This window comes from Pithys albifrons, chromosome 3 (genome assembly GCF_047495875.1).
Source record: "Pithys albifrons albifrons isolate INPA30051 chromosome 3, PitAlb_v1, whole genome shotgun sequence".
Taxonomy (NCBI): Eukaryota; Metazoa; Chordata; class Aves; order Passeriformes; family Thamnophilidae; genus Pithys; species Pithys albifrons.
Window position 1 is genome coordinate 38,217,624 of NC_092460.1, and position 27,276 is coordinate 38,244,899.

The 27,276-nt window shown below is 41.4% G+C and overlaps 1 protein-coding gene across 3 annotated transcripts in view; it reads right to left on the minus strand.

Moving 5' to 3' along the window:
• Positions 1–26,774, minus strand: part of LRP6 (LDL receptor related protein 6) — a 150,068-nt gene extending 123,294 nt beyond the window's left edge. For all 3 annotated transcript variants that reach the window (XM_071551427.1, XM_071551426.1, XM_071551428.1), the window contains exons 1-2: positions 26,232–26,774; positions 9,598–9,991 (exon numbers count right to left, since the gene is read on the minus strand). In XM_071551427.1, the coding sequence (XP_071407528.1) occupies positions 9,598–9,991; positions 26,232–26,286 (449 nt within the window). In that variant the 5' untranslated portion in view covers positions 26,287–26,774. The remainder of the gene's footprint in view (positions 1–9,597; positions 9,992–26,231) is intronic.
• Positions 26,775–27,276: the final 502 nt, after the last annotated feature.

Here is a 27,276-nt window from a genome sequence, read left to right on the forward strand (position 1 = left end):
TTTTACCCACACTATCCAGGCTTGTATCCAGATCTAAAAATGTACTTCACTGAACGAATTTTTTAACATACATCTTTTATTTCAGGAGTAAGTTTGCCAGAATTTAAGATGGAGGTTAGACCATGATATAAGGCGCAGTTTTATTCTGTGACAAACATAGGTGGTTTCACTAAAAAAATCTACTCAAGAACTGAAGATATTTATATGCATCACTACCATACACAGCAAAAAAATTACACAAGCTTAATTTGCAAGACATTTTTCTTTAATTCTAAGGGAATTTTTAAACAACCTGCTAGAGTAGGGATCACACTTATCCTTAAAATAAGAAAAATTAATTCCACACTTAACAGATTTATTTAGAAAAAAGCTCTTGGACTTGACAGTGCTCTTAGTTGCATCATTTGCAATCTTTACTATTTCTTGCTTGAAGTGGCAAAAAAACTTTATACAACTGATACTTTACGTTGAAACATGGAATTAAAAGTGAGAAATGACAGAGTTCCCATGAGAAATGAAAATAAGAAATGAAAATGTAAAGCATGTGTTAAACAACCCTGGGGAAAGAAAGGAGGTGGGGGAGGAGATGGAAGAAAGAGGCCCAGAAAGCTGACTTTGTTTTTTAGTGTTATTCGAAGGATTCTGATGCAACTATTAAGGTCCAGAAAAAGAGTTTCTGTTCTTTATATTTCTATTCATCAGTCCAAGGGGAAAAATGGTTTCCATACTTAGGGGCATTTGGGGTTTCCTGTTTGCGTTTGATTTTTTGGTTAGGAGGGTTGAGAAAGGCAGGAAAGAGGCATTTTGGGAGTTTGTTCGTGTTTAGGTTTTAAGGTAGAACAGAGTCAGGCCATTCCAAGTGTAAGATACAACGGACTAGACACCACAAACACATGTTACATGCACATTCTCACCCACACATGTGCATTCAAAGCACACAATTCAAAATGTAGAGCATTACTGTGGAACAGCAGCATCCCTGGACCACCCGAAGTGACTCTGCTCCCACTGACAAGGCCACTATGGTTTTTCCCATGGCTTTCTTTCATTACAGAACATCCATGACTGGGCCAATGTTCTAAAAACAGCCTGGACGGGGGCACCCCCTACCAAAGAAACAAACTGAGCAGAAACTCACAGCTTATGTTACAGTAATACAACAAAGAGTTAAAAGGAGCAAGTGCCAAGCAGAAATCCAAAGCACTAAATTTTGCTTTGTCAGCTTATTTTTGAGTCATACACACAGATGCTGAAGTGGTAAAATAGTCCTGGTTCAGATATAGGCTAAGCTGACAACCCTGGCACTCTGTAATGTGAACCAATCTCCTCCTGTTCTGGGGTCACTAGACAAGTTCTCAAAAGGCTTATGTAGATATTTTATTAGGCCACTTCAACATTTATCCCTGGTATGTCCTCCTTTTTCACTAGCTGAACTGTAAAACCTGCATCTGCTCAGCACCTTCTCTACAACATTATATCCTGTGATAGTTTGTCTAACCATTCAACAAAGAAGACAGTACTGAAATACACTCATATCCCACAGGAATAATCCTATTTTTTCCAGGAACACAGCCAAATAAAGATGGTTCTTCTATAGACTTTTTTCTTTGTTAATCATTTCTGAATTTTCATTTTTTAAACAAACTTAATCCATAGTTTACCTAAAGAATATTACTAGTCTTGTCTCTTTCAAATCACGCTAGCAAGGGAATTTTTTATCAGCTTTCTTCAAGAAATGAGACATAAATCAATCTTTTTTTTGTCAACAATATAAATCCAATGACCAACTTCCTCCGAGGAACAAAGGCGACTTCCTGCTCCATTTTCTCCAACAAAGACCAAACTTCACACTCTAAAATGGACATATTTCAGTAACTTCCCAAAGCACTGATGGAAGACACACCCAATTCACCACCACCAAACCCTATCTTGATTCTAAAAGAAGAAAACATAAGATTTCTTCCTCCCGTGCTCCTCTTTTCATCTGCATACTCCATGACCAGCAGACTCATCACTGATAAAGCCAGACACTCCCACACTCCTCTTACCCACTGAGATGCACCTGGGCCTACATTGCTGAAAATGCCTTTGCTGGGGGTACAGAATGTTGGACAAACTATCACAGCAAGAACTGTGAGTATAATTTCACCTATGGCAGAAAAGTGTGTTAGTGACAGTGAAGTTTATTCAGAAAGGGAAGATGATGGTTGCAGGATGTACAAAGAAAGTTTAAACCACAATGCAATGAGCTGTAATCACTAAAGGCTCATTTTGCCAATAAATGTCCCCTAGTGCAGCTCTGCTTTAACACACATTGCAATGCTCATCATCATTTCTGAAAAAAAATTCCCTCTATAATATCCTGCCTTGAAATTAAAGAGATTACAAACAAAACTTTTCCCCAAGATGAAGTATAAAAATAATTTCTTGCAATTATTAAGCTCAGTCAGCTGCACTGGTTTCAGTGAGCAATCACCAGCTCCCTGCTACAAGTCTTAATGGCTGTCATGGATTCTGAAGTAATGAATTCCTGACAAAGAGCAAGTTACATTTGGGGGAGAAGAGGATTATTTGTAGGGTTTTTTTTTACTTTGGTCCCTTCCACAGAAACCACACAGACATTCTTTTAAAGCCTGTCTGCTTCCTTAACAATCAATGCTACTTTGGACTTCTCAAGCAGGAACACAGAATGAGCAACATATAACTCTTGCTGTAAATTAATATGGTCCCTTTAAGTTCCTGATAATAGTTTCTTAAAGTTGCCTTAGGACTATTTTAATTTTTAAAAGTGTGTGAACAAAAATTTTTAATTAACATCATGCCTAATAGAAGTCTAAAATCATTTTTAAATTTTTTTTAAATACAACAGGTCTTCATAGTCTCAAGTTAGATGCTAAGTTATAATTGCATGCCCATCATCAGAGGTTATTCATGCAGACCAGAAATTCCTACCTCAGTTTAAATACTTAGTTCTAACTTATCAGATAAACACTGGATTCAAGTATCTGAAGCACACATTGATATTTTAGGGCAAGTTGCATAAAGTTTACTAATTCTTGTCACCCTTATTACTGCAACACCAAAGTATTTGCTATGGGACAGACCAAATCATCCTCTTGAAAGTTCCCTTAAATTGTCAACTGACCATCATTTTGCATCCTGTGTTCACAAGTGTCACTGGAACAAGTCTGAAACCAAAGGCAGAGTGAAAACAAGCCAGTTAATGGAGTGTTCTGACAAACTCTGCAGTGCTTCGAGTGCAACAAACTCATTCACAGGGAAGTTGGCAGAAGGGAAAGCCCAGCTCTCAACTGAGCTGGGACAGTCGTGTTTTATAGCCCAGTAACTGAATGAAGGAGGTGGGTTTGAAAGAATATTTTCAAGCTTGCCTACAGCTAAAAGTGCCTACAACTTTGTTATATGAGTCTGTAAGACAAATGTTTGTACCACGCAAATCAATTTTGTACACTCTAGTTGGATTTCTAACAATCTCTGTCATCTTTTTTCACACAGGGAAGCCTAATAAAACACCACCAAAATAAAGAAAATACATTAACAAGTATGTTCTTTTGAGTTCCTGGCAACCTCTGACAGTAAGGTGAGGACAGGTAGACAGTGGCAGTAACAATTAAACCAGCACAGCAAGAATTACAGGAGAAGTCACCTCTCTAAGTCCTCACTCTGTTTTAAATATGTGGGTTTCTGGTTACCTCCTCCACCTCCTCCTTCACATGTGGAGAAAAGATGATGAGAAAGAAACCAACATTTTGAGCTGTGCAATAAAATGAAACCTTTACAATTTCAGCATCCATCCTAGCACTGGACTGGAAACCAGCATCACATGAACCAAACATGACAAATCTCATACAAACTTCGCAGTTTTGTGACAGAAACTTTGAAAATTAACTGTCAATAAGATTAAAACAAAACAAAACAAAGAAAAACATATAAACAAGCCCCTAGAGTTAATATTCAAGCCTATTAAAATAAGTGAATAGTGTCTAATCTTGTTCCCAGTAGCCACCAACATCTTCACAGGAGCCAGAGCCAAATCACCAACACCTTCTACTTCAGAAGCAGAGGGAGTTACAATAGCTCAGGTGCAGAACATGGCAAGGACATTTCAGATGCCAAGCCAGCCTCTTGCAGGATGAAGCACTGTTGTGCACACCGTTGGGGTTTGAATCATACAGTACAATACTGGCCTAGGCAATTTTCTCTGCTCTGTAGTCTCCCATGCCTGGAGATTCAGGTCACCCAACAGTTTTTGTGCTGGAATCATCCAACTACCAACAACATCAGTGGTGCATTTTAGCTCTTCCAAGAGTTACATGCAGTCCAAGAGGCAAGGCAGGCCACTCTTGAGGCAGTTTCACCAGGACAACCTCTGCAATAGAATCAGAATCATAGGATCATAGAATCGATTGGGTTGGAAAAGACCTCCAAGATCATCAAGTCCAACCCTTGGTCCAACTCTAGTCCATTTACCAGACCATGGCACTCAGTGCCACGTCCAATCTGCGTTTAAAAGTCTCTAGGGTTGGGGAATCCACCCCCTCTCTGGGCAGCCCATTCCAATGCCTGATTACTGTCTCTGGAAAGAATTTTTTTCTGATATCCAACTTCAATTTCCCCTGGCAGAGCTGGAGCCCGTGCCTCCTTGTCCTATTGCTGAGTGCCTGGGAGAAGAAACCAGCCCCCACCTGGCCAGAACTTCCCTTCAGGTAGTTGCAATCTTTTGCCTTTGCTTAATCATTAAGTAACCGAAAAAATACCTTGTGGTTTGTTTAATCTCAGCTGTTACCAGAATTTGCAACCAACATCTTCTGATCAACAGAGCCTCCTTAGGGGAAGAAAGATTAAATACACCTTCTAAATCTCTGTGCCAATATCACAGCAGTCTGCAGATTTTGTATCAGTTTAACATTTGTCTACAAGTGTCCTATAAAGCCTCAAAATTAACTCCTTAGTACACAGGCCAGGCTATACAGCAGCCAATTAGCTGAGGGCACTAATCCACCACCTGTGAAACCTCAGGAGCAGCAGAAAGATTGTCAGTCAGATGCAAACTGCCCAAGGCAGAGCAAGAAAAGGTGTGAAGCAAAGCCTTTGCATTATTTTGGGAACTTACATGTAAAGTGCCATTTTATGCAATACTAACTTGCATACAAACCAACAACCCTTCACTGTACAAGTGATTTTACCAAAAATTTCCTGTATTTTTCCTTTTTAATTTTTTCCCCAAAATCAAAGATACTGTAACTGTTATTAGAACCATCTGTTTCCCTTTCCTTATACTCCTGTATAACATGTACCACTCAGCAAAAGTACTACCAGTTCCCACAAATGTTTTACTGTGTGCAGATGCAAGTCCTGTACTACAGTTGCTTTTCTGCTTGACACATTCAGACACAAGTTTCCAACTTTCAAAGAAACAAAAGAAGTAGGTCCATAAAGAAAGAATGTGTTCCCTGCAAAGGTTTTGTGTGGAAAAAATAAGTCTGTTGGGGGAAGGGTACCCATTAAACCTGCTGATCTTCCCCAACATGAGGAGTACTTCATCCAGAAATCAACTTCAGCTGCCATAAAAAGTGCTGTAGCTCTTTGTGCTCTTAATTCCATTCATTAACTGAAAACCTTTACAACCCAAAGGTTTTACAAGAGCTTGACAATTAAGGTAACTCTATATAGTAATTTGATTTAAAACATGTCCTGAGAAGCAAGCAATTAGTTACCACTTCTAGGAGGCACTTAAAATTCCCTTTGTGATAAACAATACATCTGGAAGTGAGAAAAGCCTGCTCATTTTGATAGCCCTCCTGATGAAGAAAGCTGATCAAGTTATCTAAAGAGTAATTTTGGAGGAATTGTAACTATTACAATGAAGTCTTTTCCATGAAGACAAAAGAACTGTACAAATTTTTAAAAACCAACCAACCAACAACCCAACCAACAAAAAAACAAACAATAAATCCAAACAAACAAACAGAAACCCAGCAACACAAGAAAACAGCAGCACAAATGTACAATACTGCATTTTCAACCAGTACTTGGTCAAGAATCTGCATATGCCTTTTTTTTCTTTCCATCCTGAGTGCTGAAGCAGAAACTTCTGTTCCACTTGCTCAACTTTAATGTGAACTGTTCTGAAACTTGGTGCTCTCCTGCCCTTGGTGACCTAATCCCTGGCTTTCTCCTGGCAAAAGCCAACACTGCAGTGTCCGAGTTATTCCCAGCTGCTGATCTTATCAAGAAGGGTCTCATGTTTAAGACCAGTCAGGAATAAACAGTTTCAGGAAGGATGGATAGAACCAAGAAGCCTTCTTGAAACTGCCCTGAAACCTGCTGTCTCACTTCAAAGAAGGCTGAACAAACACTCCCCTCCCTTCTCCCTCCTGGCACACACAATATTTTATTGAGTATCAAGACAACTAAAATTGAAAAAATTAATGTAAGTGGTAGTGTATGAATGTGAGCAATAAGAAGCTCAAACCTCAAAATGTACATAGAAAATGGCTGGTAAGAAGAATCTGGAAGTATCAGATTTTAATGCCTTTCTAGATGAAAATAAGAAGGTAAAACATTTCATTTTTACTGCATGGGAAGTAAATTTTCTTACTGCCAAGAAAATGCACTGTTCATGGCTACATATTCTTGCTGGCTTATACATTTCATTTCCAAGTAGGCATCCTCATCTTTTCAGCAAGATAGATACACTTAATAAATATATATACAAACACAGAAGAGGCCAGTAGTGTGGTACTGAAATCAACTTGCTCATGAAACACTTACCTATTCTACTTTAGATGAACTACATGTGACAATTTAACTTGGATGAAAAACTGAACTTGTTGATAAAGATGACCCTTGTGTAAGTTTTGCTGCTGAATCATTTATTTTCATGAATTACAATCTCATAAAACTGTATCTGAAATAAACACCAGCTGAGCATAACAGGAGATGGATTGGACTGCAGGAAAATGAGAAGGGTCTTGCTTTTCCAGGTTTTGGATTTCATTAACTGCTCTTAGAATTCTTTATGGCTTCTTTCTACCCCTATTTGCCAGGCAACATCATGAAACCAAAAGACAATTACAGGACTGAAAAATCTAAATACTAGTGAAAGAAGCACATACAAGAACAGTTTGGGGAACCATTTATCTTATTTAATTTACATCTCTGTGCTGAAGTCACCCTTCCATCCACATTTCGAGCTTTGGAGGCTGTTCTGAAATACAACCAGATTTATTAAAAGCTGAAAAGTTTTCTGTTAAAAAACTGCATAAAAGAACTGCTATTTTTGTAACTGCAATATGGTAAGACAGAAACTGGCTACATTTCTCTATTACCTTCCTAAAACATACCCTTCATATAACTACTCAGAAAGTGACATCTTCAAAAATTCAGAAGAAAAAATATTTTGTCACTGAATCACAGTTGTTGGAGGGTCTTTTGTTTTTGTTAGTGGGATTTTGATTGGGCTGGGGAAGGGAGTTTGGTGATTCCTTGTTTTGAGTTGTTTTCAATTTAGGGATATTGAAGTCTTGCCTACTGCTTTAAGAGATTATCAATATGGAACAAGTTACATGCTTGCTTTACCTTTGATCTATTTCATTTTTCTTCTTGTCTTTTCCTCTTGGTGTAAAGAATTATGAAAGAGTGAAAGGGAATGCAATCATTTAGTACAGATCACTGAGCATATTACTGTCCATACTCAGAAAATACAAATACTGCTCTAAAAAAGAGACCAGCTGGCTTCACAACAAAGCATTATTCCTAACTAGGGGCGGTCCTGTGGTGTAATGGTGAGCACTCCGGACTCTGGATCACAAGGTCGTGAGTTCGAGACTCAGTGGGGACCGTCCCCTAGCAGTTAAAGCCTCCCTGCCATCCCATCCCATCAGATCTTGGATGCTCAGCAGGGTAAGCCCCGGTCAGTACCGGGTGCTGTGGCAGTCCTGAGGACTTCACTGTCACTGTCCAAGCTCTCTCGGCCATGGCAGATGGACCTCAGGACTTAAACGGTGGGGCCAGTTCTGTGCACGCTGTGCCTCACCTAAAAAATCCACTGTGCAGGCTTGAAGGGCACCCACGTGGGGACAGCCCTGCCCAAATCTGCGTTCGCAAAGTTTGGCCATACATACTTACATTCCTAACTAAACAGAACCTCAGTCTCTCTGGGTGCAAGCCAAACCATAAGCACCTTGACTGTGTTTTTCCTTCGTTTTAATCTGAGTCTTTGGATGGTGGGTGGGAGGAGCATGAGCATTACACTTTTCTTACACTCTTACTTGTTTTAGAACCTAATAAAATAAAACTAACACTATCATTGGCTCCAATTTACAAGTTGTGAAATACACAGGAAAAGCATCAATCCATTCTGTTATTTCCAAAGCCTGAGATATTTGTAACGGAAATTAAACATCTTTTCTGTTTATAAACCATCAAAGGACTATTGAAACTGTGAAAGGAAATATTCAAGATACAGTACTTCTATGAAGTACAAAAAGAGCCAGGTTTTGCAGAGATTTTTCTTCTTTTGGAGGAAAAAGAACCAAACACAAATTAGAATGCAAAGAAGTGACAGGCAACTAAACACAACCCTCATCTTTACAAAGAAACAAAGCACTGATTCACCCCTCCAAAAAAAAGTTAGCTTGAAAAACATACGTAAAATGGCAGTGCAACAGATTAATTTTCTTGCTTGTTCAGGGGAAAAAAACCAGATAGTATAAATAAGTGCTATACTGCAGACAGAAAAAAATCTGCCAGAGGTTACACAGCACTAGTTTTCCACTTTGGGAGAGTCAAACACTTTACTACAGATGACCACTGATGCCTCAGAGGGTTTTTGAGGCATCACTATCTATGGGATAACCTTAAGATAACCATTTAAGTAACACCACCAAAACACTACTGAATTTTGCATTTTTGGAAAACTCTACTTTGCCCCAAGAACAGAGCAAAAAGATTACACTGTAAGACATATCCAGGGATTCTAATAAGAGTTGAGAAAATTACACCAGTTCTAGAATAGGCTAAGCCAAAACACAGGATTTTTTAAAACTGAAGTTCCTCCAAGGGTAGGGAGAGGAACCTTTCTGTCAATTTTCTGTTCAAATGCCAAAACACATCTCATATTGTTACGAATACCACATACCGATTTCTCTCATTTCAGATACTCCAATAAAGCATGAATATCAATAATGATTACACCTCCAAAATTTCATTACTTAACATGTCAGAGAGGGACAAGTCTGTTTGCCCACATGCAGCTGATGGCTGTTGGAGCAAAGCAGATTGTATTATGTTTTACATTAGAACTTGCCCATTTCTGTTAATCTTCTGCACTAGTGCCAAAAGAAGTTCCTAGTTCTTTTTTAAGAGTCTGATAATTTCTAGTTGTTCACAAACCACTATGAATACAATTTCAGAGGTGCAAATTGCAAATCACACTAATAGAAAGTGAAGCAAATAATGCCAACTGGCTTAGGATAATTTCAATAACAGTACCATCACCTATTTAAAATCATTCAGTAGACAAGAAATAGTGCAAACTTTGATATTTGTAACTACTTTGGTTTAACAAAGACTTACCCTCTTCCAGGATCTAAGGCAATTGCTCTGGGTTGATCCAACTCTTGCCAAAACAAAACTTTTCTCAGTGATCCGTCTAAATTAGAAACCTCAATCCGATTTGTTTCCGAATCTGTCCAGTATAACTTTTCTCCCAGCCAGTCACACGCCAGCCCATCAGGTGACAGAAGTCCAGAAATGACCACATTTTGTACACTCCCAGATTTATTGAATTCTGTTCTTTTTATGGCTTCTTCACTGACATCACTCCAGTAAATCAACCCCTTTACAAACACAAAGTCCACGGCCGCTGCGTCCTCCAAGCCACCCACGACCACACTGGCGTTCTCCTTCCCGTTGGCAGCATCGACCAGGCGCAGGTCCCGTCGGTTCGCGTACAGCAACAGCGGGGCAGCTTCAAACAGGAGAAACGGGGGGGGGGGGGGGACACACAGACAGATGCATTAACATCACTCATATCACATATAACTTGCACTGTGATGGTGCATCAGGCCATTAGTAGCTACCAATGTAAGAATATTTTTTAAAAAATAAGAAATAGCGAGGAGACACTTAGAAGTTGGACTAAAAAGCACTCAAAGCTTTTCAACTTTGTCACAAATGAAGACCATGTCTTTGTAACAACTATTCTGAGTTGTGCTTCATTAAAATAACATTAAAGAGAGAGAACAAACAAAATATGGGTTTGAAGTATCCAAATGGCACTGTTCTGTATAGAAAGGCTCTTAAGAATCAGAAAGACAAGGGTAAAGCAGTTTTCTAAGCACTCAGTGCTGGCCCACCTAAGCAACGATTATTTTCTTTACAGAATTTAGTAACGCACACACCACTTCTGTAAAAGTGTAATTCATGTCAAGCTATCAAAGTCACCTGCACATTGATACTTGCCAAAATTATGTATCTCGGACACTTTGCATATAGCACAAAAAATACAAAATTCATTGCATAACATGGGACTGTGCAAGGTGTTGGTTTAGGGTGTTGAAGGTGGTATGAGGAGGTAGGGAGAAAAATAACTCCACAGGAATGGACAACACTGAGTTCGTTCAGACTCCGCTGTACCACTTCTGTTTAGTCCTCTAACACAAAGCCTTTATTTTATAGGCTTTATTTGCCTCCTCTGTCAGTTTCCACAGTCTGTATATTTTTCCTAACAACACCTAAGATGACTCATGTAAAGCAGTAACCATGAAAACAGACAGTTTCTTAGATGTAATATGCTTGCTTAATTGTCCTTAACCACATGCTATGTATATGTATTTATATTTATATATACATGCAAATTCTAGCGTCATTCCTACTTCAACAAAAGGTTAAGAAAAATACTGCATTTGTATTAGACAATTACATCCTTTTAAATCCACCATCAGAAAACATTTCAATCTTTTCCTGCGTTTACTCAGAAACTGCAGCAACAGAGCTGTATAAAGGCATTTTGAGACATATAGACTATGAGTGTCATACTAACTGGTCTTCTGCCTGTCCCTACACAGATTGCCCCAGGAACTTGCAGATTCATTCATAAGCATAGGTGGATACTTTAAACTTGCAGCAGGATGTAGGTCCTAACCAAGAGGTTCACATTTAAAGAGCCAAAGATGTGCATGGCTCGATAACATCAAGGTCACACAGCTAGAAGAGATACAATGCCTCATGTGAGAAACTCACACTGAAATTAGAAATACTAACACAAACTTCAGTAAATTCAAAAGCTGCTTTCCAAAAGCAGAGTACTCCCTGTTGTACCACAAAACAATTTCCCAAATACACTGTCACACGTGAACCGGGAGAAGCTGAAAGAACTAAAAGGTTTCTTCACTTACCTCCAATTAAATGAGTTCTGCTATATATGTTTTGAGGTAGTTGGGGGTAAAGGCTTTGTTAGTTTTGGTGTTGTTTGGGGGATTTTTTGTTGTTTGTTTGGTTTTTTAAACTAAATTCCTTAGACTGTCATCCTAAATTTAAAAACACTGAATAAAAATTGATTTATGATGATCTTTAGACAGAAGGAAGGAGGGGTGAAACTTTGTTGGTTTTAATCATACCAAATTTGTGTTTGTATCCCACTCTCCAGAAAGCAATTTTTATTGCACAAAAAACCATTCACTTTAGAGATTATCTTTCCATGGAGAAGTAGATTTTTTAAAATTTGAAGTAGAATCCTTATAGTAAGTTTTATTATTATCTTACTTTGCTATCTCCTTCCCTTCCTTGCATAATTTTCCACCCCCTAAGATTTAAAATTAATTACAGTAGATTTTTCTTGAAGTGTAGGCTGCTTATGTTTTTCAAAAAGTATTCAACAGACTGCAACGTGTAAGAAAACAGTAACGCAATAAAACTCTCTATTTTTAAAGCCAGCATGCAACTATTGTATCCTGAAAAATCCAGTTAATAGCTTGATGTCATCTAGTGCACCAGAGGAAAGTGTACAGCCAACTGGCAGAGATTTCTCTAACAAGACAGCATGCCCAGCATTTTTTCAAAAAAGTAAATCCCCACACAAATAAGCACAACCTCCATTATTACCAGCAACACTGAGTATTCATGCACCGAACTGGAACACCAGGCACGTCAAGGGTAATCACCGAGGCCTGAAGGCACTACTGAGCCATCACAAGCACCGTGCGTGGGTGACTCACTCCCTGCTGCAGCTCAAAGCAGGCTGAGAAAGGACTGGAGGAAACCTCCTTTTCATCAATGGCTGTCTTGGGTTGAGCTGACAAAATGCCAACTGTCCAGGACAGAGTGAAAGGGGTTCCTCCCCCCCTCCCCCCCCCCCAACCAGCTAGGGGAAAAGAAGAGGGAGAGGAAAAAAAACCCTCAAACCAGGTTTATGCTGAAACTAACTACATGTATTTGTACAGAAAAGAGAAAATTAAGAGAAAACTACAATATAACACACACTTACACAGGTTATGTATAACAAGAAAGAACTTCCCACTCTCCAGTTAATACAAAGTGTATTACTCTAAATCTATAAGTACTCTAAAAGACACCCTGCAAGAAAGAGAAAGTATAACAACAAAATATTTCTACTTCCCTGAATTCAAACAAAATACTATGTAGTGTCAGCAGGAGCAGGGCCTAAGAGAAGAGAACAACTGTAGCAGTCTTCTCTGTACTCCAGCCATAGTGGAACTGACCAAGCCACTCCCACACACTGGATTTTACACTCTTTGAGATGATGCAATATGGTATGGAATACAATATTATTGGCTAGAAGAAGACAGCTGTTAGCTAGCCCTGCTCAGCTCAAATCAGCTGACAATTTCAGGCCTAGTCTGAACTTTAAAGCCTAACTTCTTGGCCTACTTGGCTAAACCCATAACAAGGGTACAGGTTAGGGGAATGATGAGTCAGAAGAATCACAGCTACACCTGGGATGTGTAGCTTCATGCAAACTGATTCAAAGTCCAACTTGTAACACATTCCAGAGGGCTGGCAGATTGGGATATTGAGCTACCCATTTGTTGCAAAATAATAAAAAACAGGTTTGTTCCCCCATCGCCTTCAATCCTTCCCAGAAAACATGAAGCCTTCAATGTCCTACAAAACCAGTTACTGAGGTTGGCAGCAGCATTAGTACCTATATCACCTCTGCATTCACTTCACTCAGATGCAACCCAAAAGGAAGATCGTGCCAGAAGATCCCATCCTGTCCCAGCTTCGAAAGAAGCACCAGGACACTGAAAAGTCCTTCTTGAATAATGAAGTTATGAACTATACTAATAACGTAAGGGAAGAAGTCCAAGAGAATCCCCTTTCAAAGCCATGCAACTATTTTGTAGTTTAAGTTATAATGGGGCAAAAAGATACAACTCAGATTTGTTTTTAAGAGGCTGAATTCTTTACATGTTTTTATTTCTCTTTCTATAGACATCATAAAAACATATTTTGTAACAGCAACAAACTACAATACATTGAAGAGAAGCAAACCATTTTAAAAGAAAAAACATTCACCTTGAAAATCAAAAACTAAAACAGTAAGTAGTGAGTATTAACATGTCTTCCATCACCTGAGAGGTCTACATGCAGTTTATTCTTCTAACTGAAGCCCCCAATACAGAGTAAAAGCTTTGCTTAGTTATAAAGTAAGGGAGGGTTCAGTCCACTAGCAGGAATAAATGTTCCCTTAAAGAACACAAAAGTTGTAAAAACTCCAGTTTAACACATTTCAACTGGAAGAAAAATAATTTAAATCATAATAAACTCTTTCCAGTAGTGATCAGTGAGCCTATAACTGCTTTTTAACTCCGATATTCAAGTCAGACCTTCCTTAAGCTTACTACATTCAGTATTAAAGTCCAGACATTTCTTTTTTGCCTTACCTTTACAACTAAAATTCTCACTGCTTTCTTCTCACTGCTGAACTCCAGTTCTTGTATCATGTGCTTCTCTTGGCTGTCACTCTCCCCAGCACACTGAAAGCTGCCAATCCCCGAGATACTCAGTCAAGTCTGGTTTCCCTTACACTTTTTTAGTTAAGCCTTGCTTTGTACATTTGTGAGCATCTCCTACAGGCATAAAAATACTGCTGCCCACAGAATGCAAAGGGATGAACCAGCATAAAACAATCACTTCACAGCTAAAAATGGTTTTTAATAATTTTGGTGTTTAAGCAGCACCTTAAAGCTGCCAGAATTTGTCATGCTTTTCTTTAAGTAGCCCAGTGGCCTTTTCCACAAATTCCCATTTTCTTCTTTTCACCTTCCACAATCCAGGACAGCTCTGGGTGCCTCTCTCTCTCTGACATGGAGTTTAGCCTGGTTAAAGCAATTAGCAGATGTTCATTTTCCCCAAACCCTTTATTCTACATCCCTACCCCCAGCAATGCTTCTCTACCCCCTCATTTAGTCAAGGGTCCCTCTCCAACCTGACTCAAACCATTATGTCAATGAAAGGTTTGACTGGGTTAGCAAGTTGAATCAATTCAAGAAGTGGTCCAGCAAACTCCCAAACCAACATAAGGTAAGAAGCATGTTGATGAGGGGGGAGCAGCTCTCCTGCTTTCACTGGCAGCCTGCTAGATCTGCTCAAGGTGTGACTGCAGCCATATCCTTTCTCCCTGCCTTCCCTTTCAGCTGTTGGTTGCCAGCTTCTCTTTCATGTTGGCACCAGTGCTTTTCCCACACCATCAGCTCCCATGCAGGGAGCTAAACCAGCAGAAAATACCACACTGAGCTCTCCCCACCACCTGCTAAAAAGCAGTTCTGTAGCCAGCCATCATCCAGAACCAGTTCAGAAAAAAAATCAAATAAATATAAGCAATAGCACACCAGGGAAAGGAAGGATTGCAACAGTTTTGATTAATTAATTGAACCAATTGTTTGTAAACCTTCATTTAAGGAAAAGGACTCCTCAGACTAGAGGTGGCCACCTTAAGTTGTTGCAACCTGTCCCAGAATCCCACTGTGACCCAGCTCACACTGTGGAAACCACTGAGCAATCACTGGAATAAAATATCCATGCAGTAGATCCACTGATAAGAAACACATGGATTGTCACATTGGAAGAAGGTGCTGTTGAGAGGATACTCCCCCCATCTTTTAACAGTCTTACTGAAGAACTCTGAGCATCTAAATATGACTTGGTACTGCCAACCACGCTGCCATGAGGATGGCAAGCATGGAGAGGAGACAGTGACAAGGTGTACCAAGGAAATATACCTGACCTGGATGAGGCACAGTGAGGAGGATTCCAGATGCCTGGACAGAATAACATGCACCCACATTCAGCCCAGAAGAGAAGGAAAGGCAGAGAAACAGGCATAGACAACCAGCAAAGAACATTAATTGCAACCTCCTTAAAACCATTCAAAATATAATAATCATCCCCAAGATGTTCCACAGAGAACCAAGACAAGAACATAATGAGAAATCTCTGGACTGACATAAGGATTCTGGAACTGGCAGTTGAGAGGTCTCTCCCATCATTCCCCAGGTTTCAAATTTCTTCATCATTGGTCGCGCTTATAAGGAATTCTATATATTTGTTTTCTGTGGTTGTTTGAGCTTTGCTGCTTGGAGAAGCAAGAATGACAGGCTGAGGTAGCACTGGGAATAAAGCCTGAGGGACTTGTATTAACTAAGAGGAGAGACAATTTGAAACTTAAATTAAACTTTCCCTAAAAGCAGGGAGCCAGCCTCAAGAAATTTAAACCGAGATGGTTTGTAATTTCAACCAAACAACAAAATCACCAGGAAGTACATTACAAGTTTTCAGTACAGCAAGTGACAGGCCAAGATTTTGCACCACGTTCTCCATCATAGCACTTCCCTGATTTATTCCACACAATACACAATTCCACACTTATTTTCTAATAAAACTAATTAACTGATTTACCAGTGGCTTCCATTCCACTTGCACTACGAACAGACTCTGCTCTCTGAACCTCCTTGTTCTCAAAAATATATTTGCAGAACAAGACAGCCAAACAGGAGTTTAGTAAACAAGAATGAGGAAGTTCAAATTGGCAGGAAGGACCTTTTCTCCTCTTTTTAGCTAACCTTAAGTGTATTCTCCATGCTAAAGACACTCAAGGCTGTTCAGATGGTAACTCAAAAGATCACAAGAACAGTGGTGCTGACCAGTGAATGAGATGAGTAACCATATCAGTGCAAAAGCAAAGACACCAAGTAGCACCAATAGCACTTGGATTCTGCACCAACAGCACTTGGATTCTGCACCAAGCTTAACTTGTAGTTTTGCAGGTCTTTCACCAGGTATTAGCTATAGAGACCAAGATATCCTGCAGGACTACCTGGTACAAAGGCAGTAAGGCATCATTTAGAATGCTGAATACAGGAAAAAAATAATCTTACTAAAGAGATAGAAGGATGTGGTCAAGAGAATGAGAGGGAGGGAAAAAAAAAGGACTACAGGGAAGGACAGAAATACCAGGTCCACACATAACAAGCCAACAGACGTGTCAGATTAAAGCAAACGTTCGCGTTTGAAGCACACCATGAAGTTCTGGCCTATCACAGGCAAATTAACTTTCTGAATTGCAGGCCCCAGTTGCCAAATCATCCTGCTGGCACCAGAGCCTTACAGCAGGATTGCCACAGCATGTCTCTTCTCAGCGTTGGGTAGCACACTCATGCTGAACTTTTGTCCACCTTTCAGTAACACTTCCTCTCTATCCTCACTGCACTCTCATGAGGATAAAACATGGCACTTTAACGACTGACATTTTCCTGACTTCATATGCTGAATCTCTCTTGCTGACAACAGGATGAGCAGAGAGCTTTGCTCCGTGGTCAGCCACCTGCTTGCAGCTGCATTGCCATATAAAACTACCACTTTCTTCCATTACCCTTCTGTTTACAAAGCAGCAACAAAATAAAGGTGATCTGGCAAATTCCAAGGCCAGTAGAGGCTCCTTCGGGGATGTGTCATCAAGTAGTACCAAGATCCACATTAACATCGGAAGAACTTCAACATTGTACTTCCCATTTCCTCACATGTCCTCAATCTTCCTTCCATGCTCTTCCAGTTTCTCAAACAGTTGTCAGATAACACACTCTTGTGCAGATGAAGTCACACCAGCTCCACACACACTGGCAATACTTCCCTAGTTGGGCTGGTACCACCCGTGTTTAAATCAACACAATCTGTTTAATTAAACATTTAGCAGCATCTTTGCTCATGAAAAAAAGAAACCTTGTTTGGCTAATACCCTACCCTAGAGTCCCACATCTGAACAGAGATGATATTTTGCAAATTAAACTTGAAGAAGTATGACAACAGATAAGATGACCAGATCACACTGAAACAAAACACTACCCTTCACGCTTTCTGGAATCATCACTTTCTACAGCATTTCTAACAGCAAGAAAACAAACCAGAAACTTCTACCATAGTCCTCAGGAAGCTGCTGAAAGTGACTGTGCAGTGTCTCTCCAGTGAATTAGAGCACCGAGACACAACAGTGATGCAGTGACAGCAGCAGCCCATTTCCTAAAGCCTAGGAAGGATAAAGGCTGCAACATAGGCCTTGTACACCCTGGAAAGCTCAGACAGGAATGCTCCAAAGTTTGAAGCAATTGCAGTTCATTGTGTGTTCCAGCCTGGACAGCACACATTTTGTTGTGCACATCCCATAACGAGTGGGCTGAGAGTGTTTACTCACAGTCACTCCTACCAGCTCACTTATGTCCACAGCTGGAGGACCCCAGTTATACTGGAAGAGAGTACGTGGGGAACAGTCTCAGCCAAGGGGTCTCATCCCTGGCTAATAGTTCTACATGGACCAAATAACCCAAGCCCTGAACAGCAGCACATGGTTTACCCTCAAACAAACAAGGCCTTTCTCCATGGTGGCAAGTTCACAGGCACTGAGATACTCTTAGATGGCTTTTACAACAATTTATCCAAAATGGCACGCTGGTCTAAAAGATACTTTAAAACATTTCTTGAGGTGTGTCAGTTGTCTTGCCAGATAAAAGGCAAATAAACCAAACAACTTAATTTTTTCTGTTTTGTGGTTCGGGGTTTTTTGTTAGTTTAGATCTTTGAAGCAGTATCAGGAAATTGTGGTCAAGCATGAACACAGAATTTAGCATAAAAAACCCCAGAGGACAGAATGACCAATAGAATGAAAAAGTTGCCAGCACTGACAAGGACACGATAAAAGTCAGTGACCAACCTCAGCTGGGACATAATAATGGGAAGGATTTGAGGCACCGGGAGGCAGGGGCAGCAGTGCTGCCTGAAGACATTCATCCCCATCTTTCTGCAAGTCCTACAACACCCAAGTGGATGTTGTACCAGCTGTATCAGCTGCAATGATCACACGCAATTATTCCTTTGTGGCAGACTTTGCAGCTCATGCTTGGCAAACAGAACCTTTGCCAGTTCATCATAACATGAATTCAGAACAGAAAAAGCTGCATCTCCTACTACAACACTTTTTTCCATACGAGGTCACAGATTTTGTTTCTCATGTTCTTTAAGGCAGAATCAACGATTTTGCAAAAATATCAAGAATTAACACTGAACTAGAAGACAGCACTGTAAGAAAATGAAAAGAAAATCACAGTGCAAGTTTAAAACAATTTCCCATCAGCCAAAAGAAAAAAGTTCCCAAACCAAAAATCAAACTTCAAATATTCAAATTCTAAAGACTACTAAACTTGCTACAGCTTAATACAATAAGTAACAACTCCAAATTAGCAGTTAGGGAATGTTTTCAATGAATAAGGAACAATGTGCACAATACTTGAATTATTGCATAATTAATTTTTGTTTGGAAAAAAAACCTGGTTGTACCTATCTTACTTTTATTTTTAACTCTCAAGAACACTCACATTCCAGCAGTATCAACATTCAGTCTTCAACAGGCTCACATTAGATGTAGTGACACATAGGAAGCCAAAACAACCAAACCAAACCAAACATGCCCCATACAACATCACAAGCAAGCACATGCAGGATCTCTTGAACAAGACGAACAATCTTGTCTTTTCCTGATGAATGGGGCTAATTTCTGGTAATCCAAAACAAAAAGAAAAACCCATGAACACAAAACCACCCAGGACTGAATTACCTTACTTACTAATTTTACCATTACCTACAGAGTAACTGCTGAGCCTCAGTTATGTTTCTAAGTTATTAGAACATCACTATATTTTCTAAATGAACATTACAAGATTTACAAATTCCTACTCTTCTATTATTCTTAATATTCCTTCTCTATTAATCCATGTGAGGACACGAGAATTCTTGGATTTCCAAAGTGTTAATATTTTAATTAACACTAATACTTTGACTATAAGCAAGGGTTTTATTCCCTGCTTTAACAGAACAACTAAGGGGATCAAGTTTGAAATTCTACACCACCTTACATTTCTGTTACCTTTCACACACCCTTAATCTCCAGAATTCCAGCCACATCAGCCACTTCCTAGAAGCCTGAACTCTCTGACAATGGACAGAGGAAAATCATCAATATCAAGGAGTTCTGGAGGCATAAACAGTTAAAAAAACCCCAGCAAACTACATACAAACTACATCTTTCCTCTGGGAACAGACTGGGATGGGATCAGAGAGGAGGAACAAGGAGAAAAAGATAAAAGAGAACATTACAGTTTGGTATCACAGAGAAGGAAAACAATTTTTGAATAACCAAAATTATACAGCCAGTTGATTAAAATTTTGTATCAAATATGATTACTTTTCAAATCTGACATCAAGAGCTCACACATGGCCGTAATAAACAGAATTAAAACTATAATCCCATTTTTGCCCACACTGATTATATCACAAGGGAGTAATTCTATTTAGGTAATGTGAACCTGTAACAAGATACTAAAAATATCTGTATGAATGTTGCCATTTTTCCGTGCCTGTTTATATTAAAAACATTTCCTTATTGTTCTCTCTGTATAAATAATGAAGCTTGAAAAGCATTCCATCTTTTTAAACTGATATGCTTCTTTCTCCAAATAGTTTTGTAACACTTTACAAATGAAACAAAGTATCACTAACTAAACTATTGCTTCTTTTAATCGAGACTTTGACTGGTTCCTTTTTTTAAAAGTATAAGAATAAAGTATTACATAAAAAGGTATTAACAGTATTCCCATTCTATTCACAGACTTGTATGTTCAACTCCATTTCAAAACTGGTGGGGAACTGTGCCAATTAAATTGAAATTGAAAGGTCTGTAGCAAGATACTCATAAGGAGACCAAAAAAAAAATCACTCTAATTTTATAACGATTTCACAGAACAAAAATCCAAGCTTATTTCTACTTGCAAATACAAGCACTGTGTTCTGACCAGGTTTGTCCAGGCGGAGCAAATAGAAAGTCTGTTTGTGTTGTTAATCTCCTGACATAAATATTTATAAATTAGAGGGTTTAATGAAGGTGCTCTATGTCCACCTGCCTGCCAAATATATAAATTGGAAAATTCAATATTTAGGGTGTCCCAGTCCAGCATTCATGTACAATCTATTAAAGTCCTAAAGCTTTCCCCTTCCAAGACTTGGACAGTGGCCACAGAAGAACGACACAGGTTCTTTGTTTAGAGCACTGTATATTCTCTAATTCTGCAACAATATATACTTGGAAACCACTCGTAATGTGTAAGTTGAAAAACTAAAGGTTATCAGGAGAGAAAGTATTTCTGTCACTGAACAGAAATTACACTGTGGGAGAGTCATTATTCCAAAGTGCTCATCAGTGGCAGCACTCACTGTGTGCTCACCCTAAACCTCCTGTGCAGGCACAGGCAGGTACAAGGGCTCACTTTTAAGTGAGCATTGCCAGCTATAAAGGTGAACACACCATCCCTGAAGTCTGCATGGCAGTTGCATCTCCACATATCCTTCTAAGCAACTTAAATCACTTACTGGTAAAAGTCCACCTGGGGGAAACTCCTTATCAACCTAATCCTGCTTCACTGGCAACAACCATTTTCAAAGCACAAACGTCCCCCACGTGCCACCAAAGAGGTGGGTGGCAGCCACGTACAGTTCACTACCCGAATCTCTCGGGCAAGTGGGCTGAAATGTGAGGGCTCCTCAAAAGAACTGAAAGAGGAGCTGAGGACTCTCCCAGACACAGCCGAGGCACCGGCTCAGCCAGAAGCAGGAGCGTGCAACAAAGCTTTAATTACAACTGGATTTCTGGTGCCACTAGACAAAAACACATACTCTTCCCTAGAGAACAAGGAGCTGGACTCTTTTGAAGAACCACTGGCAAAGCAACCAAATATTTAGTATTTCAAAGGAAATTAATGAGGTTAAATGAGGCTGGGCAGAGTGGCTAGAGAGCAGCCAGGCAGAAAGGGACCTGGGGGGACTAATTGACAGGAAGCTCAACATGAGCCAACAGTGTGCCCAGGTGGCCAAGAAGGCCAATGGGATCCTGGCCTGGATCAAAAATAGCATGGTCAGCAGGACCAGGGCAGTGACCCTTCCCCTGGACTCTGCATTGGTGAGGCCACACCTTGAGTGTTGTGTTTAGTTCTGGGCCCCTCAGTTCAGGAAAGATATTGAGGGGCTGGAGCGGGTCCAGAGAAGAGCAACGAGACTGGGGAAGGGACTGGAGCACAAGTCCTATGGGGAGAGGCTGAGGGAGCTGGGGGTGTTTAGCCTGGAGAAGAGGAGGCTCAGAGGTGACCTCATCACTGTCTAGAACTACCTGAAGGGAAGTTCTGGCCAGGTGGGGGCTGGTTTCTTCTCCCAGGCACTCAGCAATAGGACAAGGGGGCACGGGCTCAAGCTCTGCCAGGGGAAATTGAAGTTGGATATCAAAAAAAATTCTTTCCAGAGAGAGTAATCAGGCATTGGAATGGGCTGCCCAGAGAGGGGGTGGATTCACCACCACTGGAGATTTTTAAACGCAAATTGGATGTGGCACTGAGTGCCATGATCTGGTAAATGGACTGGAGTTGGACCAAGGGTTGGACTTTATGATCTTGGCGGTCTTTTCCAACCCAACCGATTCTATGATTCTAAATATGCTGGAGACAAAGAAAATTGTATTTAAGTCTGCAAACTGGCTGCCAGAGGAGATGAATGGTGACAGATCAGAAACTGAGACCTGTTCCTCCCTGGTTTTTTCCCCTAGCCCACCCCCTCAGAAGCAAGAACAAAATACATTTGCTCTACTTGATTTGAACTAAAAAGTAAAGCCCCCATCAAATGCACTGCAGCAAATATTTTTGAAGCTGGCATTTTTGAGATGCAACATCTTCATAAAGGTGGATTGCAGATGTCCAAAGGAATCAGATTTCTCCAGCTTCCAAAGACAGAGTTTAAAGGTTCCTATATGCCCCATTCTGACCTATCTTCCTGGAAAACAAAACAAAACAAAAACCCCACCTACACATTTTACAGCTTCTAGCCAAATTCCTTATCTAGAACTCAGGGAATGCAGATCGAATCAATTCACTAGTGAAAAAAAGAAGCATGAATACAGTTTGTGTTCCCCTCACCAGTATTGCTGTGAAACAATAACAAAACTTCCCACCTGATTATCTTCATATAATTCACACTGAGGAATACAAGAAGCCCTTCATCTGCATACACCTCTGACCAGACAGACACAGTTTCACTCCAGAACCTCGCTATACCCTCAGTGGACCTTGACAAAACTGCTACTTCACCTTTCCTCCAAAACATAGCAAAAAATGGCATTAAACTTTTTAAGTCCTAATTTTTCAGTTTTAAATAAAAGCTAAAGCAATCTGATGGTAAGTGAACTATATCACAGAGATGCAACTGCAAGAACTATTAAAGTAATGGTGAATTTTGTAACATCTTACATCACATTAGTCTTAGACTGTTCTATGAAGAAATGGAAGAGGAAAACTTATTGAAAATCACAGCAGACAAAGCACACTGATTTCTGAGGCATAACACAATGAAGAAACATGACTAGAAAATGGCTGATTCAAGCTGGGGTGAAGATACAGAACACTAAAGTATTGTACAGTCCTAGGTAAAGAGACCCTTCACCTGAAGGCACAAACATAGCTCTATCTGGAAACACCACACTTCATTTCTAACCTGAGTGCTTCAGAAGTAAAAACCTACTCCTTGTCCCCTTCTCTGACTTCTGGTAGAAAAATATCTGCACACACGACCAGTCAAGCTTAGCAAGGCTTGATCATTAGCTCTTTTAAAATCATGTAAACAAATCTATCTAATAAAAATGCAAAACCCCCACTATCTGTTTATGAAACCCAAGTAACAAGAGAATAAAACCAATTGAAACAATAACAATATTAAATCAGTAAAAATTAATTAATGCAAACACTGTCCCGCATACGACAAAAGTGTAGTTTTAAAATGCCCATTACCAAAGAGCCATTTTCATTTCTTCACTAACTGACCTTAAGCACAGAGGTCTGCAACACTCAGCAGGTCTTCATAAACACCGTTTATAAGATTCCTATTCAAATGAGAACGTTATGCATTGTCTGCATGGTCAGGGTTTAAAACCAAAACAAGCTGACTGGAGAACTAATTCAGGAAAAAAAGTGAGCCCTGAATGTTGGTGGAGAAAGAACTCTCCATCACTTTTTAAAAAGTTGAAACCTCAGTTTCACAGTTGTCTGCAGCACCCTGACAGATGTGATGTCACCGCTTTTGCCTCTTTGCAGCTGTCAGTTATACATAAATTACCTGTCTGATTGGTTTCACAGCTGTTCTGAAGAACACCTCAAAGCTGTCATGAAACAGCTCTCACTCCTCCCTACACACCCTCAGGTAGCAGCTTCAAGAAGAACTGTTGATGGCAGGAAGGTGGAACCCCAACACCCCAAGTCAAAGCAGGGGCCAAGAGGACAGAACAGAGACCAGTGACCTCTTTATTCCACCAGCCGTAACAGTAAAAAAACCCCAAAACAGAATGTCCACAGCAAGCTGTCATGAGAGTAACCTTCTGTCTCTTAGAAATCCAAACCCTTGCCCTGAATACATCAGTAGGATCTGGTTTATCACAGTCCTCGGATAATTTTTGACGGACAAGTGCCTTGCCCTGTGCAACTGTTTCTAGCCAGTAAAGGCCTTGTACTTCTTCAAGTCCCGATGTATTTCCAGGGTACAAATTTAATTCCTTACCAGATCACTAAACAAGTCTACCACAGTTTTCTCAGAGTAATGGTCACAGTTCAGTTGTGTAAACCTCTGTCCATTTGCTTTTTCACAAGAACAAGGAGGCTGGAAGCAGAGAGGATGCTGCAAATCCACAAACACACACTATGACGTTTTCTGAGTTTCTGTTTCCAGCACTGTTGGCTTGGCATCCTCCACAGCACTGAGTGCACAAACCAAATAGTGAAGGTCAGAACTTCACCTCTACTTTCAAGTATAAACTTATTGATACTCATGCTGGCATTGCCTCTGCCTCATTAAGGAACTGCTGACACCCCTTCTGAACTCAACAATTCTTATTTGAACCAATTCTACTTGCATAGATACTGTTTATTAGGAAGGATACAGGCATTAAAATCTGATTTTTGTTTGTTCATGGTTCAGCTGTTCCTGCTGTTTATCTAAAGCAACAATTAGCCAGTAGGAAAATTACTATTGTGTCACAAACAGAAGATTATGACTTCAGGTAGGTGATAAAACAGCAGGGAACCATGAACACAGAAGAAACAAAAATGCTGTTTAGATTCAAATGTCCTTGGCAATAGAGGAGAGAGCCAAGAAAATAAATGAAAGGTTTATAAACCGAATGCTTCTTGAAAGTGTCCTATTAAGCATCAAGTACACAAAAATTTGCAAAAGCACATGTCACTATTTCAAGAATAACTTGAAGAAATTAAAGGAACAATATCGTGTGACATCACATACAACAGCTATTTCTGTGCCATCATTTGAACTAGGTTGAACATTAAAGACAAATCTGGTATATTGAGAGTGAGCATGTTGTTACTTATTAACATAAATCAAGAAACAGTTTCTCCCTATACTGCAGATTCAACTTAACTTTTGAAAACTGGACTTTAACTGCTACAACAGAAGTATGAAATGTTACACATACCATTGAAATAAGTGTATTTGTATCTCTGCAAACAGGATACAATATGGCAAACAGATGCACAGAGTGGAAAAAAAGGCTACGGATGAAATGAAAATCTTTGTTTTCACGAGTAACTGGAAACAGAACAGTTACTTCAGCCTACACTACCTTTAATCGAACCTTAACCTTAATCGAAATGCTCTAGCATAGCCAAATTTTCTAAATCACTGTGGTTGATTAACTGTTAGCAATTAACCTCTTCCCCATCTAGTAGGAAAAAAATCGAGCAAGCAGCAAAATGCTGTATGCAAACATCACAGGTGATTTCTTTCCAGCAATACTCAGCACAGAGTTAGGTTTAGCGCATTAAAAAAAAAAAAAAAAAAGAGAGAGAGAGAAAGAAAATCTTGTTTTCTTTCAGATTGTGCCCTGCAAGACAAAAAGTTTTGTTGGAGCCGGGAAGTGGAATCAAAATTCTCAGCTAGTTTAAGTGACATCCCCTCGTAAGGCACCCGACTGCTGGTTTAAAGCTGAATGAACATCTGTGGTGGTTCACCCGTGAAACGCAAACTTCTCTGAAGTCCCAGCGCAGAGCCAGACCAGCTGAGAGGAACATTCATTCCTCCTCTCGCTCACTTCGCTGCGAGAAGAGTATCGGTGAAGCACCAGATCCTGGGCACTTTCCAGTCCCCCCAACACCGAACCCGCGAGGCTCCGGATATTCGGGGGGAAAACGAGAGAAGCCTGGTGATGGGAACACCGCCTGACACTGGCACGGCCGAGCTCTGCTCCAGAGCCGCTGGCGCTCACGGACTGCTGGGGGTGCGAAGAGAGATGGGGGCATGCGCTAGTTTGGGGGGCCCTTCAAAAGAAACGAAAAAAAACACCTTGAAAACAACAATGGGGCGACTCGAGAGGCTGCCGGTGTCCGCTGGCAGGGCGGGCTGCTCCCAGCTCGGCTGGGGAAGTTGCTCCTGAAGCGGGGAAGAGGCGGCGGCCGGCAGGGAGGGAGCGCTGCCCCCGCGCCGGGCCCCGCGCCCCGCCAGCAGCCGGGCCTGGCCGCTCCCCTCCCGCACGCCCAAACATGGCCCCTCGCCACCAACCCTGCAACTTTCCCCCTGCCCCTCCCGTCGCCGCCCGCCCCGCTCACCTCTCATCAAGGAACAAAAACTGCAGGCCAGTAGGCTGCGCAGCACGGCCCCCATCTTCCCTCCCTCCTCGCTCTCACCGGCGGGGAGGCGGCGGCGAGGAGCAGCACCTCCGCTGCCAGTTCATGCTTCCAGGCGGGCGGGGGAGCCGGCGGGGAAGGGGGAGCGGGAGGTGGGGAAGGGCGGCCGCGGAGATTCCCCGTCGCGCGTCCCTAGCAGGCCATTCTCCCCGGCGCGCCACGGCGGGAGCGGGCGCTGCCCTCCATGCCAGCAGCGGCCTCGCCGCCACCGCCGCGCTGCTTCCCCATTCACCCTCCGCGGGCGCGCACAAGCGCAAGGATACAGTCCTGCTGCTCCTCCTCCTTCTACTGCTGCCGCTGCTCCTCCTCCTCCTGCTGCTTCTCCTCCTCTTCCTCCTCCTCCTCCTCCTCCGTGCCCGTCCGGTTCCCGGCGCAGCTCCCGCCCTCCGGCACCGCGCCCGTGGGGAAGGGACAGAGCAGAGAGGCGGAGGCGGCGGCCTCTCTCACACAGGTGCAATCGCTCACATATCCGGCAGCACCGCAGGCGACACAAGTCCGGCAGGGCCCCCTCCGGGACGGTGACTGGAGTAGCGTCACCCCTCGAGGCCAGGGCCAGAGCCAAGAGGCCGCTGTCGCATTCCAGGGGGACTACTTTGCTTCCCTCCGCCTGCGAGGCGGAACAACGCGCCGCGTGAGCCGGACTACTTAGTGTCCCAGAGCGGCGGCGGCGCTGCTGGAGCGGGGGCACAAAAGGGCCCTTCCTGCTCCGAGCGGGCGGCACAAAAGGGCCCTTCCTGCTCCGAGCGGGCTGTGCTGGCGGAGCATCGCCCGGGGAGTTGGGGCGTGTGGTGAAATGACGTTGTGGTTAGTACCCTCTGTGTGCAGACTGAAGAGTAATGGTCTTGGCCTTTCCCAGAGTAAAGGGACCTGGCGTTCCTTCTCTGCAGGAATTGCTGCTTGGCTGATGTAATGGTGCGTGATTTACTTCCCAGCACTTTTGTGGGTGCTTTAGAATCATAGTATCACA